The sequence below is a fragment of the Emydura macquarii genome, unplaced genomic scaffold, assembly GCF_026122565.2.
Source record: "Emydura macquarii macquarii isolate MOO-44397 ecotype Brisbane River unplaced genomic scaffold, CSIRO-AGI_Emac_v2 contig_3122, whole genome shotgun sequence".
NCBI lineage: Eukaryota > Metazoa > Chordata > Testudines > Chelidae > Emydura > Emydura macquarii.
Window position 1 is genome coordinate 6,590,817 of NW_027133259.1, and position 15,582 is coordinate 6,606,398.

General features: G+C 47.3%; 1 protein-coding gene and 1 long non-coding RNA gene across 2 annotated transcripts in view; one reads left to right on the forward strand and one right to left on the reverse strand.

Annotated features, from left to right (window-relative positions):
* The window catches only part of LOC137141851 (uncharacterized), a 37,760-nt gene that overhangs the window by 13,610 nt on the left and 8,568 nt on the right, over nt 1-15,582 (reverse strand). The gene's annotated exons all lie outside the window — the stretch shown is intronic.
* Nucleotides 2,924-8,352, forward strand: TEX52 (testis expressed 52). Its single transcript, XM_067530938.1, has 2 exons — nt 2,924-3,441; nt 7,957-8,352. Exons 1-2 carry the CDS (start codon nt 2,924-2,926, stop codon nt 8,204-8,206), a joined length of 768 nt encoding a protein of 255 aa, XP_067387039.1. The 3' UTR covers nt 8,207-8,352.

The window sequence follows — 15,582 nt, forward strand, 5'->3', positions numbered from 1 at the left end:
CCCTCTGTATCCTATCCCTGCCCTCCAGCATATCTACCACTCCCCCCAGCTCTGTCATCTGCAAACTGGCTGAGGGTGCAATCCACCCCATCCTCCAGATCATTAATGAAGATGTTGAACAAAACCGGCCCCAGCACCAACCCCTGGGGCACTTCGCTTGTTACTGGCTGCCAACTAGACATTGAGCTGTTGATCACTACCCGTTGAGCCTGATGATCTAGCCAGCTTTCTATCCATCTTATAGTCCATTCATCCAACCCATACTTCAATTTGCTGATAAGAATACTGTGGAGACCATATCAAAGGCTTATGATCATCTAGTTCAGAGGTTCTCAAACTTTTTTTGCTGGGACCCCCTTTGAAAATATTTCAGGCTATGACAACCGCCCCCCCACAAAAGTGATGATGCCCCGCGTGCCAGGCTATCCTTACCGGCATGCAGAGGGGCTGACAGCTCGCGACCCCCAGAAGGGTTGTGACCCCCGGCTTGAGAACCACTGATCTAGTTTCACCTCCTGTATTTCATAAGCCAGAGAATTTCACCTAATGGTTCCTGCTTCAGGCCCATAACTTCTGGTTGAGCCTCAAGTTTCCTCCTCTCTAAGGAGGAGACAAAATTGCCTGTAAAGAGCTTCGAGGTGATGAAGTACGACTTAGCTGCTAGGTATTTCTGTTACCCTGAAACTGAAACACCTTCGATTTAGAGAGAAAGCTGCCGAGATCGGTGGAGGAAGAGGGTGTTCTTCCTTGTGGCTCACCCGCAAATGTTCTTTCAAGGTTCCTTAGTTCAGCTGCTCCTGCTTCAGCCCCAGCTGAAGTCATAGTTCTGTGTCCATGACATCACAAGCGGCTGCTGTGGAAATAGATCTGTGCATTGCAGCTCTTAGCTAGGAGAGCCAAGGCCAAGAGAGAGAGACTGAAAAACAAGAGAGGCTGAAGCTAAAACCTAGGTCTGCACTGGGGAGCAGGGCCTGGAAGGGAGAGAGATGGAGCAGGAGTGAAGCCTGCAGAGGAGTCCAGCAGCCACTGGCTGGTTTTTTAATAGTTTTTTAGTCTTTGTCATTCTTTCAGCCTCTGCAGCATTTTAGTTTTTGTTCAGGTGAAATGTACCAATCCGCACCACCTGCAGTTGCGGAGTTGGGCTGGTTACACACCTGAAGGAGGACTGTAGAATGTCTCTCAAAAATGTGACCGAGGCTTCATTGTTTAATTGCAAACCTCAGAAGGTAAACGTCTGTGGGGCAAGTCTGGACCGGGCTCGGTTGCCGTCAGCTTTATAGAAAATCTGTGGGTAAGTATGACTGTACTATAGTCACCATAACAACAAGTAAATACACAAATGCCACACACAGATAGAGCTCCGTGGACTTCCTTTCCTGGGAAATGGGCTGTGTCTGTGGGAAGAGAGTCACCTCAAAGCCCTTCTTTGGGACACCCACAAAGGTGAGATCTTTGTGCCCAAACAGCTTGCCTGGAGAAAATGCTTCATGGAAAGAAACTGACTTCTCTAGGTGTCTGGAAGGGCACTTGTGGGAAGAAAAACGGTCTCATTACAGTCTGCAAAAACGACTTTTGTTCCTGAAGTTCTTCCTTTACGGAAGAAAGCTATTGATTTGAGAGAATGGTCTTTCCACAGCAGGGGACCTAATTTGCTATTGAATTCCACAGTGACAGAGAAGATCTCCTTTTCTATTGCAGTCTACAGGCCTTTTTAGAATAACTTCTCTAGAACTCTATGGGTATCATCCCTATTCCATGATACATCCTATTCCCAGAAGGGTTCATTTCAAACTAGGAACTGAATAGATGCCTAGAGAGGGAACTGGTTTCCTTTCTCCCCAGACTGGCAGTGCACGATGCCTGCAGTGCTAGGTAAGATGCTGTGCAGGACACGTCTTTGCAGAGTGTGTGTGGGAGCCCTGTGCTTTGCATGCCCCATTGAAATGAACACCATTGTGTAATTTGGGCTGTTTACAGCAATGCTGGTGACTTTTAAACATTTCTCATAGCAGTGTCCAGGGGCTAACTAAGAACAGCAGCCTGTTGCGCCAGGCACTGTACAAAGAGAATAGCAGTCGGTCCCTGCCCCCAGGAGCCTACAGTCTGACTAGAGAAGGTAGACAAAGGGGAGGGGAAAGGAGTAGAGCGTACAAGCAGAGTGAATGACAGGATGGCATCATTGTTTGGGTTTTGTTTGGTTATTTCAGTCCTTTCTGTGTTCGAAAACTAGCTAGCGGCAAAGATAAAGAACACGAGGGGGAGGGAGGGATAGAGACCGTGAGGAAGGGGGTTGGTAGGGGTTACAGAGGAAAGGGAGGGGCAGGAAGGGTTGGATCCAATGGCCAGTCAGCACAGGGGAGAGAGTGGTGAGTGTGCAAACTGCAGCAAGCTGTCTGATGAGAGCATCAGTGCTCATCTGGTCCCGCAAGAAGGCACATACTTTCACACTCAGTAAACTGGAGTGACAGGTGCCCTCTTGGGTAGTTGTGAACTGACTCTCCTCCTCCCTCTCTTGGAGGAAAACAGGTAGCTCTGGATTGTGCTGTTTAGGGTGATTGTTCCTACGCAACTCTGTAGGTGTGTGATGCTACAGCCTGCTAGTTACTGACAGTGACGGAGGAGGGGCGTACTTTATGCCTGGCACTACACGCTGTTTATAGCAGTGGGAAATGTTTCGTTTCTCTCCTGCGGGGAGCCCAGGACTGATAGCAGGAGGGTTGCCAGGCAGGACGGAGGCCCCGTGGCAGAGCTGTGAGAGGAAAGTTTGCAGGGGAACACTGCAGGTTGTACCTGGCTTTGCCCACTGTATTCAGGAGCAGCAGGCCATGACAAGAGCATTGGAACAGTAGCGATCTTTCTGGAGGACGGGCTTTATCGAATGTTTTCTCCCTGCTTTTCCCCAGCATCAGGGATTTCTTTGCAGATGACCACTTGGGCAGAGCGTGAGTTCTTGTGGAAAGAGAGGCATACCTCATGGCCAGGGTTTTCCCCAAGAGCTGATCATAAACTGGCAGTTGCAAAACCGCCCTGCACAGATACCAAGATCAAGGTTCGTCAGACACTGCGCTGCTCCTGGGAAGACACCAGCCGCTGGCACATCTGGGGATACCACACGTGGCTGGACGTAGGGAGGCTGCCCCCACTCTTCCCTTCAAGGCCGGACACACCTTATGACAGCAATGTGTGGCGCTGGGTTACAGCTCCCAGGACATGCTGCCTGCCCCAGCCCCCGGTCCCGCCTCCCTCAGAGATGGATGGGAACACTTACCTGAAGTTCATCGCCCAGGGAGCTTTGTTTTTGGACCCGAAATGTAAGGCAAGAGCTGTGGCCCAAATCCAGAAAGAGCTACAGGAATGCAAGCGCCTGAAGATGAGAAGCGAAGGCCGAGCTCCCCGCCTAAACAGCCAGGGAAACATTTTACCTCCTAAGGACTCCAACCGGTAAGAAGCGCTGACTTCCCCATACCCTATCAGTTGCTGTGGAGAACATGGCAGGGCACAGAAACCTAACCACCACTTCATCAGGGACTGGTGGTAGGTGGGCTTCCAACTGCACAGGAAGCATCTGGCATTGCCCATGGTCTGGCACCGGGTAGCTGGGCCAACGGCATTTTATCAAGACTCAGATGTTATCATTTCTGGGTTACGTCCTGGTGATGACATCGCTAGTATCTCTCCTCCCCAGGAGCAGCTGAGGTTCATTTGTGTGAGATCTTGGGCAATGGCATCACTGCTCTGTGCCTCTCCTCTGTAAAATAGGGATAACGGAGTCTAAAGAGATCATCAGATACATTCGATATTACATAGTTAAGATCTGGAATAAGCTTCCAAGGGAGGTGGTGGAATCCCCATTACTGCAGTTTTTAGGGTGACCAGATAGCAAGTGTGAAAAATCAGGATGGGGGTGGCGGGTAATAGGTGTCTATATAGGACGTAGCCTCCAATATCAGGACTGTCCCTATAAAATCAGGACTCCTGGTCTCCCTAGCGATTTTTAAGACCAGGTTAGACAAACACCTGTAGGGCTGGCCCAGGTGAACTTGGTCCTGCCTCAGTGCAGGGGGTTGGGCTTGATGACTTGTCAAGGGCCCTTCCCACCCCCCGTTTCTATGAGTCTATCATCCTGGATATCACAGGCCACCAACACCCAGCCCAACCACCGGAATTAGACCAAAGTAGTCCAGCCCTCAGGAGACGACATTTGTGTGTGTCTTCGGCAAAGACCAGAAGGGATGAGCAATGGTCCCTGCAGTGAGATGTAGCCAGAGAACACTCCCCTTCCCTTGGAAAGCACTGAGATGTCATCGCTGCAGAGCTACAGCAGGGCAAAGTAAATAGAAAGGGAGCCTCCTTCCAAGCACCTCTCTCGCATGCAGCCCTGTGCTAATAGCGACCTTCCCCTGTCTAGCTCTACACTCCTAAGTCCCCCGCCACCCAGCCTCATGCGCTCGTCAGTTCTCCAGGGACAGCCTGGCTCTCTGACCGTAGCACGCGGAGGGGAAAGCTTAGACCTACAGAGCTGCGCCCCCGGGCACGTGAGCACCCACCCAAGAAACTCTTATCCTTGGAGTTGAAGGCCACTCCCACGGTGGGGCCAACACTCCACATGCCGGCAGCTGAGCTGCAAACACCTTCCCAGCCCTCGGCACCCTGGCTGGCTCGGTGAGGAGTAGACAGGCGGAAAGGGCTGCTCCATCCCGCCCCCCGGCAAAGCCCTCGTTGGCTAGAGAGCTGGCAGAAGATCATACCCCTGCTGCCCGGTCTCTTCCTACTGGAAGATGGGGACGCCGTTCAGGTAGAGGGGACAGGACAAGACACGTGCAGCAGGTGCAGGAAGCAGCCTCTATGGTATGTCTACACAGCCTGTGTCAGCAAGCCTCCCCGCCTAGGGTGTCAAACTCAGGGTAGCGGGGCTCGGGCTGGCCCTCTAAAAACACACAGTGCTTTGAAGTTGTGGCTCGGGCCGGGGCTCAGGTTCTGAAGCATAGGAACTGGCGTAGACTTCAGAGCCTGAGCTCCATCCTGAGCCGCAACGTCAAAGAGCTGCCTACACAGTTGGCTACTGCAAGACCTGCTAGCCCAAGTCCGTTGACCCCTGGTGGAAGGTGCAGGGCTACAGGCTGCGTAGTCCTACTCTATGCGCTTGTGCAACCTCCCCATGCAGAGAGCAGGGCAACTTAGGAGAACAGAGATCTCTCAAAGAAAGAGGTGGTCGTTTCTCAACATGCTCAGTAGCTATTTCTGAAGCAGCACTGAAAGTTTCCATTAAGGGCAGGCAGTCTTGCAGGGTCCACACATTCACCATCTATGAGCAGAGCCGATCAGAGTTCAGAGGAAAGGGTTATAAATAAGGAAGTTGCAGCCAGCCCACCGCACTTAGCAACTGTATGTGATGTGGATGCTGTGTCCCAATACCTGGGTAGCTTTGGATAGAGGCTGCAGCTTGGCAGTCTTGCTAGAAACTGAGGAGACTGTTAGCTAGGGGACTGGAATTGCGGTTGGCTGCACAGATCTTCAGACAGTTTTGCTGAGGAGATGCGGAGGTATTTGGAGGGTACTGAGAAGCTGCCATCCTTGGGCTCTGGAGATTCCAGGTGACACACTTCTACATTTTGTGTCCAAACTACAGAAACTGAGAAATTCTCTCTTTGATAAGATCAGAGGGGAATAAAAGTTGGTATGTTCTGTTGAAACACAGTAACAAAATCTATATTACAAACCATGAACTGGGGCAGTTTGGATAAGTAAACACTAATAGCTTTGTGTAAGAAGTTATTAAAAATATTCCAAATACTGCCTGCAAATGTGTGTGTATGTATTAAGTGGTTGTTCACTAAGAAGTTGTATAGTACTCCCTCGGAAGCGGACTGGAAAATGTTCTGAACACCGCTACCCGGGGGCTCTGAACAGCATAGCTCTGAGCTCTAACTCTGTATATGCCTTCTTCCTACTTTTCTGCAAAGACTACTCTGAGCTGTGCTTCTGCAGAGCAGTAAGCGGAGGTGCAGGAGAAAGGAGAGTGAAGCAGTTATACATGTTACTTCAGCCCGTTACACTTGCACTGCATGCAAGAATCCCCCAGAGCCCATGGGGAAGGAGGTGCCATAGTCTGTGACTAAGGGACCAATGGTGCTGAGCCCTTTGGAGTGTGGGAGACATTCCTGGGTGCATTCCTGCCTCCCCACAGGCTGTTGCAGGGTTCTCCACCCGAAGGCAAGGGGTGGGTGAGAGTTTGGAACAACCTAACGCTAGGAGAAAACCCCACTACCCCAACAAGCAACTTCTTCCCGCGGTGGAACCCTGGCGCAGACACACCCAGCGTCCTCTTAAGGATTCATTCAGACCACACTAATTCCATCGCTATTTCCTGTCTCTATTAGCAGAATGACCACTCCAGAGCACTCAAATCACAGCAATTAGGGATGGAAATTATTAGCTCATCTCCTCAGTTAGGGCTGTTTCCACAGCAGCTTTCCTAGTGCCGTATCCAGCCGAGTTTAGAAGTCTCAGTGATGACGCTTCTGCTATTTCCCTTGGGAGACTACTTTACGGCTGCCCTAATGCCTCTCTCCACCAGGAAGTCTTCCCACCCCCCACATATTCTGCCTAAATAGCCTTCCCTTCGTTTCAGCCCATTATTTCTCATCATACTTCAGTGTAAACAATTGCAGGCTCACACAGTGGTATGTGAATGACGGGCCAACATTACAGGAAGGCAGATTGTCTCAGTGCTGGGGCTCCTGGAGTCTCTTTGGGGCTCTCTCCCCCGCTTGGCACGTACACGGTGCAGTCTGTGGGCTATGGTTGCTATTGTGAGAAAACTATTGCCGAGAGGTTCATGGGCATGTCCATTCTTGCTGGCAGGAAATTCCGTAGCTCTGGGCCAGCTGCTGGGAAGGCTCCAGCCCCTGGCCCCTGCTTGGGTCTCACCCATGTTGTTGACCGTTCCATTGTTCCTGGAGAAAGCAGTTTTCTTGGTGGGTCTTGGTCACACAAAGAGAGGGGGGATCTGTGAGCTGGCCCAACCCACGGCGGGCATTGAAGATCAAGGCCTTTTGGTCCCTATTTTCCATCGTAGGGCTGGAATTGCTCAGGTAGACCAGTAGAGTGTGTGGAGCGCAGGGTGTTTGTAAGAGCCGTTGTTGCTAGGTATCTGTTTGGAGGATCCAGGACTGGAACAGGGGAGAGTGCGGCTGTTGCAGGACCTATCTGAGATGTATTGACAAAGTGGTTCAAAGACTAGAACATTAGGGGGTGTTAGTGGGTGATCCAGAGCGCCCATGCCTAGTGCTGGAGGCACTGGCAGAGCTGTGTGGGGCACCCAGGGCTGGAAGCGTGGGCATGTTACCAGTCAGGAGGAGGGGTACTGCAAGAGATGAATGAGGGGCTCCAGATTAGAACTTGGGGTGCTGCACATCAAGAGTGAAGTCTACAGAGAGCTGAGACGTGACTGAGCAGGACTGGCATGGCAGGGAGTTCTGGGGGTCAGCATTGAGATGTATTAGCAAAGCTGTGTAGGGCCCCAGTAAATCAAGGTGTTCTGTAACCTTCTCCCAGGAGGTATAAACACCATCGGTGCCTGCTGGAGCCCCTGGAAGATGCCTGTTCCTTTCAGACAAGGAGGTTCAGTCCAAGCCTGGCTGTAGGACAGCACACCACTTCTCCCTACTTTTGATCAGGGGAACTTGCTAATGGTAGTAGAGCCGTACTTCCCTGAGCAGGTGCTCCATTCTTGAAGAATGTTCTCCAGCAGACAGGGAGACCTTTGCCTTACACCAGTGCAGCACGGTAACCCAGTGTATTGCCCCTTTCTACAGAGGATTAGTATTTACATTCAGGCTCCAATAATCTGCCCTCTCTGCAATCCCATGGGAGCCAGATAAGTCAGGGAAAAGATAGCAAGCTACCTCTCTGTTTGGAAACGTAATACATTGATCGTCCCTTCCTTTTGGACAGATACAGACACCTGAAGGCAGGAAGAGGCCTACAATCTCTCTGTGTCCAGTTGCAGCCGGTCAGACCTGCAACTCGAGACTGTTGGGACTGGCCTTGTCCCAGTCTCCAACCCCATTACCAGGAGGCAGCCCTGAGACTCGCCTTGAAGAACAGCAGTCCGGTCTATGAAGAGTTGCTGCAGAAATACCAGGAGCTGGTTGTGTCTGGGCGACAAACGGGGTACTGTAATACCCCAGCAAACAGAACCTAGCACAGTAGAGAGGCTAAGATGCAATGGGGTTGCTGGGCACAGATCCAACTACATGGCATTGCACAAGCCATTATGTCAGAAGACAACAACCGGCACCCCAAATACTGAGTGCGCCTGGGTGATGCAGGCAGTATCTGCCAGCCATCAGACACCCCCCACAACAGAAAGATTCCTCTGCTACTCGATATCAAGGATCATCATCCAGGAACCTCCACAAACACACTAATGCGACCCCTTTGCTTTACAACAGCCAAGTCCCCAGCAAGAAGCACCACGGCAGTGCTTAGGTAGTATGAAGTCGTGTTGATTGCCTGGGTTTCCCTTCGCGTCTTGGCTTTAGGATTCTTACTGCTGAGCAGTCCTGCATTCTGATAGCTTTACGTCTCTGGCACCCGCCCAGGAAGATCTCCTTCTCTTTCCATTTGAGAGCCAGGTGGGTGCTGAGCTTACAGGTATGTCTTGCTAGAACCAGGAAGTCCTGTTGCCCTCCTCAAGGTCACCCACCTCAGAGATGCCTGATTCTTGTATAAAATGCTGAGCAGCTGGCTTGAAGCGTTCAGTTTGATTTGTGGTGGAGGGGAACTATAACAAGGCAGCGTGCGGTGCTGAGTCCGGATGAGCGGGCGTGAAAGGGAAGAAAGGTTGGTCAGTGTGTGTCGCTGGGTCTTTCGGTCAATGGTAGATGGAAGGTGTGGGGCGTGGTTGACATAGGGTATGTGGGGATGGGTGGAAGGCCTGGCTGGTATTTAGGGAGGAGAGCTCAGGGTGGGTATCAGGGCAGAGGGACAGGTCAGTAGGACAGAGAGTTTGCCTGGCATGGGAGGGTTATGCCTCATGAATCCTCTGCCTAGGTACCTTTGCTTGAGGGGTGGAGTGCAACCCTGAGGCAGGCTCATTTCACCCGGCAGCTGTCTACATGCGGGTAAGATTTGCATCAGTCAAACTTTCCATCTTTGGATTCAGTGTTTTATTCTCCTCTCGCAGGAAGAGCTGGGCATATCTGCAATAACTAGCCTCTTCCGCCTCCTCTCATGGACCCTCCATGCCCTATGAGCAGCCAGACAAATACTTCAGAGCACATCACACCAAAAGACTCCTTTATGTAACGTTCCCCTGCTCTTACTGGAGGGGGAGCAGGTTCACAGAGATGCCACACCTGAGAATTCTGAGCCCACCGTTTAGGAAAGATTCTGGGTAGTCCCATATGCTGTGACCTATCTTTAGGGGAAGGAGATATTTTAAGGGCCTGATTTTCAAAGGATCTGAGCACCCACCAATCCAGGTGACGTCAGTAGGAACTGCAGGTATGCAGCGCCTCTGAAAATCCAGCCCTAAGACTGGAAAAAGGGCACGGCAGACACGAAGAGAGTGACTGACCAGTCCTCTTCTGTCACGGTACTTCTTTTTCTTGCCCTCCAACTGAGTGGTCTACGGTATAGGTCTTAGGTCAGTAAAGTTTGTTCGTAACAATTGCCTCTTGCATCTTGGCTGATGGAGCAAGAACAGGAGTGTCTCACTAAGGAGGGGAAAAACTTCCATTATGCTAATCAGCAATCACCCATTCAGGATGAAAGGAGCTGTCAGGGCTCCAGCACCCAGCCAAGGGGATGCTAACAAATAAAACCAAGAGGATCTACTTTAGTTGCTGAAATCCCTGTGGAAACATCTTTCCCTGATAATAGTTTCCTTGCCTGATCCCTCTCAGTCAAAGACTGATGCAGCACTTTTTTATTCTACTTCTCATGACTGTGCAACATAGCTAGAACTGTCCCTGTCAGCTGACACCAGAGTAACATTGTGTGTCTGAAGGATCGCAGGAATGAACTCAGTTTTCTAAGAGTTAAATATTTGTTTTTAAAAAAATCTCAAGGAATAAGGTCAAAACCTCAGTCTAACCAGCTTAGTGGTCAGCATTCTCCTATCAGATGCTCACCTGCACAGCCCTATGACAAGTTTAATTCAACTTAGGTGCATGCTAGAACATTCATCGCAACAATGAAACCTCTTTAGAATGTGCAGACATTCCTAGCCAGCTGGAACATGCCAGCTAGTATGGACTCCAGCAGACTGCACAAACACATATCAAATAAATAAATAAAGTGCTCCCACTTCCAAAGGACCCCAGATCAAGGCATTTCCTGTCATCTTATACTAGTGTATTGCTTGAGTTTTCCTATTTTCCCTATAGCCTCCCCCAGCTCACAGAATGTATTGTGAAAGCTCCGTCTTCTACAGGTGGGCCAGGTCACTGGGGCTGTATCTTTTCCTCCCACACATGACGACAGATGCCACTGAAAAAGCCCTTAGGTACTCAAGGCGATGTTTTATGAAAAAGGAAATAGAAGTTGTTTGGCTGTTGGCTGGAAAGCTTAAAGGAATTCAAGAGCAATATATTATTCCACCAATTAAAAACAATCAGCAAACAATAGTTACGCACCTTACCAAAACAAGTGTGATTTGTTATAAAAACATCTGTACTTTAGACACTCCAAGCTTTAAAGTTATTCACCAGTGTCTGGAAGGCAGGCTTGCCAAAGATGAGCAAAACCGGTAAAGACATTTTAGAGGAAGACATAACACAGAAATTGTAGAAGCAATAGCAAGAATGAAAAGTGGTTAAACTCCAGCACCTGAGGGCTTTCTACCTTTCCTTTTTGCAAGGTATTTAAGGAGGTATTAGTGGATCCCTTGAGATACTCTTTCGGTGACATTCTGTTAAGGGAGGAACTTCCATAACCTATGAAAGAAGCTACTGCAGTGGTTCTCCCTAAAGCTGGAAGAGACCTACCTTATGCAGCTCCTATAGACGCCATCACTGTTGAAACATGACATAAGGATTTTAGCTAAAAGACTAGCTAGCCAATTGTGATCTGTGCTCTCAGCTGATATAAATCCTGATCAGACTGGATTCATTAAGTATAGACAAATGTCAAACAACATACAGAGAGTACTTGGAATTATCTATAACTCCAGATCTAAAAAAAGATCCGTTTCTCTTGTTATCTCTTGATGCAGAGAAAGCCTTTGATAGAATAGAGTGTCTGTTTTAAGCCCTGTGCAAATGCACTTTGGCACTTGCTTCCTTCAATGGATATCTGCTCTGTATCCCAGCCCAAAAGCAGCTGTGTGAATTAATGGGGTTACATCTCCTATTTGAATTACACAGAAGGACAAGGCAGGGATGTCCATTGTCTCTTAGTTTTTGCAGTGGCCATGAAATCTTTTGCACAGAAGATAAGGAACATTTAGTTTATCAAAGGAATAAAACTTGCAAGAACACATCAGAAAGTAGCTTTATGTGAAGCTGATGTCATATTTTTAGCTAAACCAAATATTTCCCTGAAATTAATTTCTAAAGAAATCCAGGACTTTGGGAAAGCATCTGGATTTAAAGTAAATTATGCCAAATCTGAAATGCTAGTTATAAATTTGCCAGATTCTGAAAAGTCATTTATCCAGAAAACATGTGGGTACAAATGTATAAGGCACCTGGAAATTCAAATCTCAAATCTCAAACAGCCTCGAAAAGCTTTATGACTTAAATGTCAAATCACTACTTCAGCAAATAAAGATCTGAACTGTCTTTCTTGTTTCAAAATCTTCCTAGAATCATCCCAGATAAAACCCTAGCAGGAATTCAGGGGATGTTCTTAGAACTTACACGGAATAAGAAAAGACCAAGAATGGTGCAGATGCTTTGTACAGACATATTAAACTATCTGTTCCAAATATTTTATAGTACTATCAAAGCAGCCAGCTCAAAGCAGTAGTGATTTGGGGGTGTTGTCACCCAGCCAAATACTAAGTCTTTGTTGAACAAGAAAGTTATGACAGTGTAAACATTGCTACGCTACTATGGATTAATCAAAAACATTTATACACGTCCTTCAGCAATGTGTTTGGGCTAGAACTAGAGACTAGATATATTTTTTTCCTCTAGCCAATGATACCTATTGCAGATAATCCAAATCTTAACCCACATCACAAACTGGAGAGCTTCAAAGATTGCTAGATCCATGGAACACACAATTGGCCCGCTATTCAGAAAAGAAACTTTTCTAACTTACTCAGCGATCAACGCTAACTTTAACTGTCCCACTTTTCCATGGTACCAGCATTTTCAAGTGAGGCATCATGTGTCAACTTTCTAGAAAACCTGTTTTACCTAGAAAGCTAACTTTAATAGAGGCGATGGCATCTGGACAATTAAGAAACAAAATTTATAATGAAAGTATCGATCTTTGCAGACAAACTTTCCTAACCAAAAAAAAGTCCATGTGACACTTAGCTATTTGGTTATCTTTTACACAATACTCAGAGTACACTCACCTGCAAAAAAAATCTAGCACCTCTGTCTATTTTTTTAATATTAACATTTGATAGACATGCCTGATTTGTTAAAAGTGTAATGAAAGCATTCACTCAATTTAATAAAATAACTAGAAACAACATGTGAGGGGTGTTGTAATGATGCTCACTGAAGAAGACAGTAACACCCTGAGATCTGATTTCCTGTATAGTCTCCTTAAACAAAAGCTCACCATTGTAATCCTTTTGTTTCCACTATTTACAAGGCAAGGATCTGGGAGCTGGTTAATCCTTCCTAAATAAACAAATAGTAATAACAATTTTTTTTAAGAGAAATTTTTCTTTTGAAGCTCTTTCCCATCCCTTTTTACCTTTTGTCTCCTTTTTTCCACTTGCAAAAAGGGGAAAGGCAAATGGAGTGGGAGATGCCAAAACTGGGGTGGGAGGGAGTTTTTTGTTTTCAGAGCTAATTTTTTGGGTCATTTGTGATTTAAAAAAAACCTGCACAATTTAAAGAACAAAATTCTTTTGAAATCTTGTTGTGAATCATACTTAGCATTTTTGACCTGCTCTTTTGCAACCTTCTGCAAAGAGCAAATATATATTCAGTCTCGTTGACGGATCTGACATAAAAGCAAACAAAGAGGGAAAGAACCAATATTAAGTCTCCATGTGTATGGGGAGAGAGTGAGATTCTCGGGAACAGCTGCCGTCCCGAATTGTCTCACACAGACCCACACCGTACAAGTCAAGGTGCAGTACGTACAAAGCAGCCTTACAGTTGCATTGTTACATAAGCCACACTAACCTCAGGCTCTCAGTTACCGCAGCAGTGGATGTGGTAAGAGAACCTGCAGAGAATAATACGTAATGACACCCTGATGGAGAAAAAAATCTCATGTGTTTTTAAAATTAGCTTAATCTAATCTAGCATCACAAATATTAAAATATCATAAGGCTCCGTTTATGTTTTTATAAAACTCTAAATGAACGAAGATGGCTCCTACGTAGTGTCACTACAGAGGAGAGTTAAGGTTCCTTAGGTACCTACTTGTGCTTTCCCATAGTTAACGTGTTTCGATTTCTTTAATTTTAACTCTGAATTTCCTGGGTTTGTGGCTTTTCTACACTTGGAAGTTCTTTCAGATGAAGGTAAAGTGTGAATGTGAAGAGCACTAGCATATTCCAGTTAATTTCCCCTCGTAGACAAGCCATAAAACACTTGGTTTTGGGATAATTACAAAATCCCTTCAGTGTATTATACCCTCAATTACTGATATGTACTTTCAACCGTAACTCCATTTTAACATGGTTTTGTCTGGGAAAATTATATTTATGCTCAGCCAGCCTGTCATTCCACACACAGAACAAAGCGATTAGAGGGAGAATTATTCGTGGCCTGGTGAGTTTAGCTCTTCCCTTCCTGAGGCCTGGTACTTTAGTACTAATGCTATGCTGGCACAGGCGTCTATCTTCAGAACATCGTCACCTGTAGTTGGAAGCAGGCGTACCAGACAATGCGTCTCTCCTTTTCTCTTCAGCCACGTTCTCCTTTCTAACTCCTTTTCTTCTTTGCACCATTCCCCACCTCCTCTTGGTTGCGCGCTCTCTCTCTCCGTGCTAGTGCCATTTTTCCCCTTAGCCCCTCTCCTATAGCCTGCTTCTCAGGTTCCTCTAGCTGGCACTCCAGTACTCTGCGGAGTCCCTGCCAAGGAAGGGGCCTTTCCTGGAGTGGGACATATTGAAGACTCACACTAGGCTGCTAGGAGCAGGTGTGGTGCTGCCTTTTTCTCACCTGAGGCTTCTCACTTGCCTTTTGACTTGGACTTTCCTCCTTGTCCTCACCCTGGCCTTTTACATTCTACCTAGGACAATCTCACAGCGGAGCATGTATTTCTTTGGGGCCTTTCCTCCTTGATCCCAACTCCTCACACCTGAATTAGGATGACTCCCCCTTCCACTCTCTTTCTGGCTTGAGAGGTTGGCATATGTAAGACTGCTCTCTTTGTAGTCCCCCCCCCATCCCTTCCCTAGTCCAGTTCTCACCTTGTGCCCTTATTAGCTGCTCTTCTCTTCCTCCTGCTTCAAAGGCCTCATGGGTCCCCTCTGGCTCAGCAGCCCTTTCCTGAGCGTCTGTAAATGTCATTGCTTGGCAGTTTGTCTTCCACCTGGGTTCATCTTGCTGATCAAGTTACAGAACCAACCTTTACCATTCCTCGTGCCTTCTGACAGTAACTGTGTCTTTAAAGTTTTGGAAAACTAACCAAGTGTTATATATTTAGCATTCAACAACAAAGGCGAACAAAAGAATGTCTTAAAATGGGGTGGCATCGATGCCTTAAGGTCCCGTGTTTGGTGACACATCTACAAACGCTTTCAGGATCCTTGCATTTTTCTAAGCACTCCTCCCAGGCCAATGATCAGACCGAAGATGGTTTGCCCCAGATGCACCACCCTGCCACTAGCTGGCAGCACCCAGCAGTTACAGTCTGCAGGCCGCATTGCTGCCGTTCTGCATTCTCGATGGACAGTGGGAGGGAGATCAGCACCTAAAACGTCTGCCTCTCTTGTGCTGGGAGGCGCGTCTACCGTGGTTTGGTGTTGATCCAGTATTGCCAACTCATGGTTTTATCACGTCTCACAATATTTGGGGTGTTTAATAAAGTCCCAGCTCCTGTAGGCAAGTGATTGAGAATCTTCAGCTTTCATTTAAAAAAGTCAGTTCTAGTCCTCCTGGTTGCAAAGAAAAGCTAAAACATGTCAATCAAGTGGGACCTAGAGCCTCAGAAACCAGAAGACAAAGAAGAACCACCCCAAATTTAATATTTAAAATAAAATGATTTTTAAGCCTTTTTTTTTTTTTTTTTGGAGCCCGACTCATGATTTTTTTTATGGGGAGGATTGGCAATGCAATGACCATAGCCTCCTGGCCTTCGATCCAATCAGTTCACCATTGAATGCAGGACAAGTGCAGTATTATTATAGGTGGAGTTCTTAGTGGTCCCTGTAGTTAAAGTTGCCTGACAATTCCATTATAAAAGAGCCAGTTTTCAGCTGCTTATAATTTT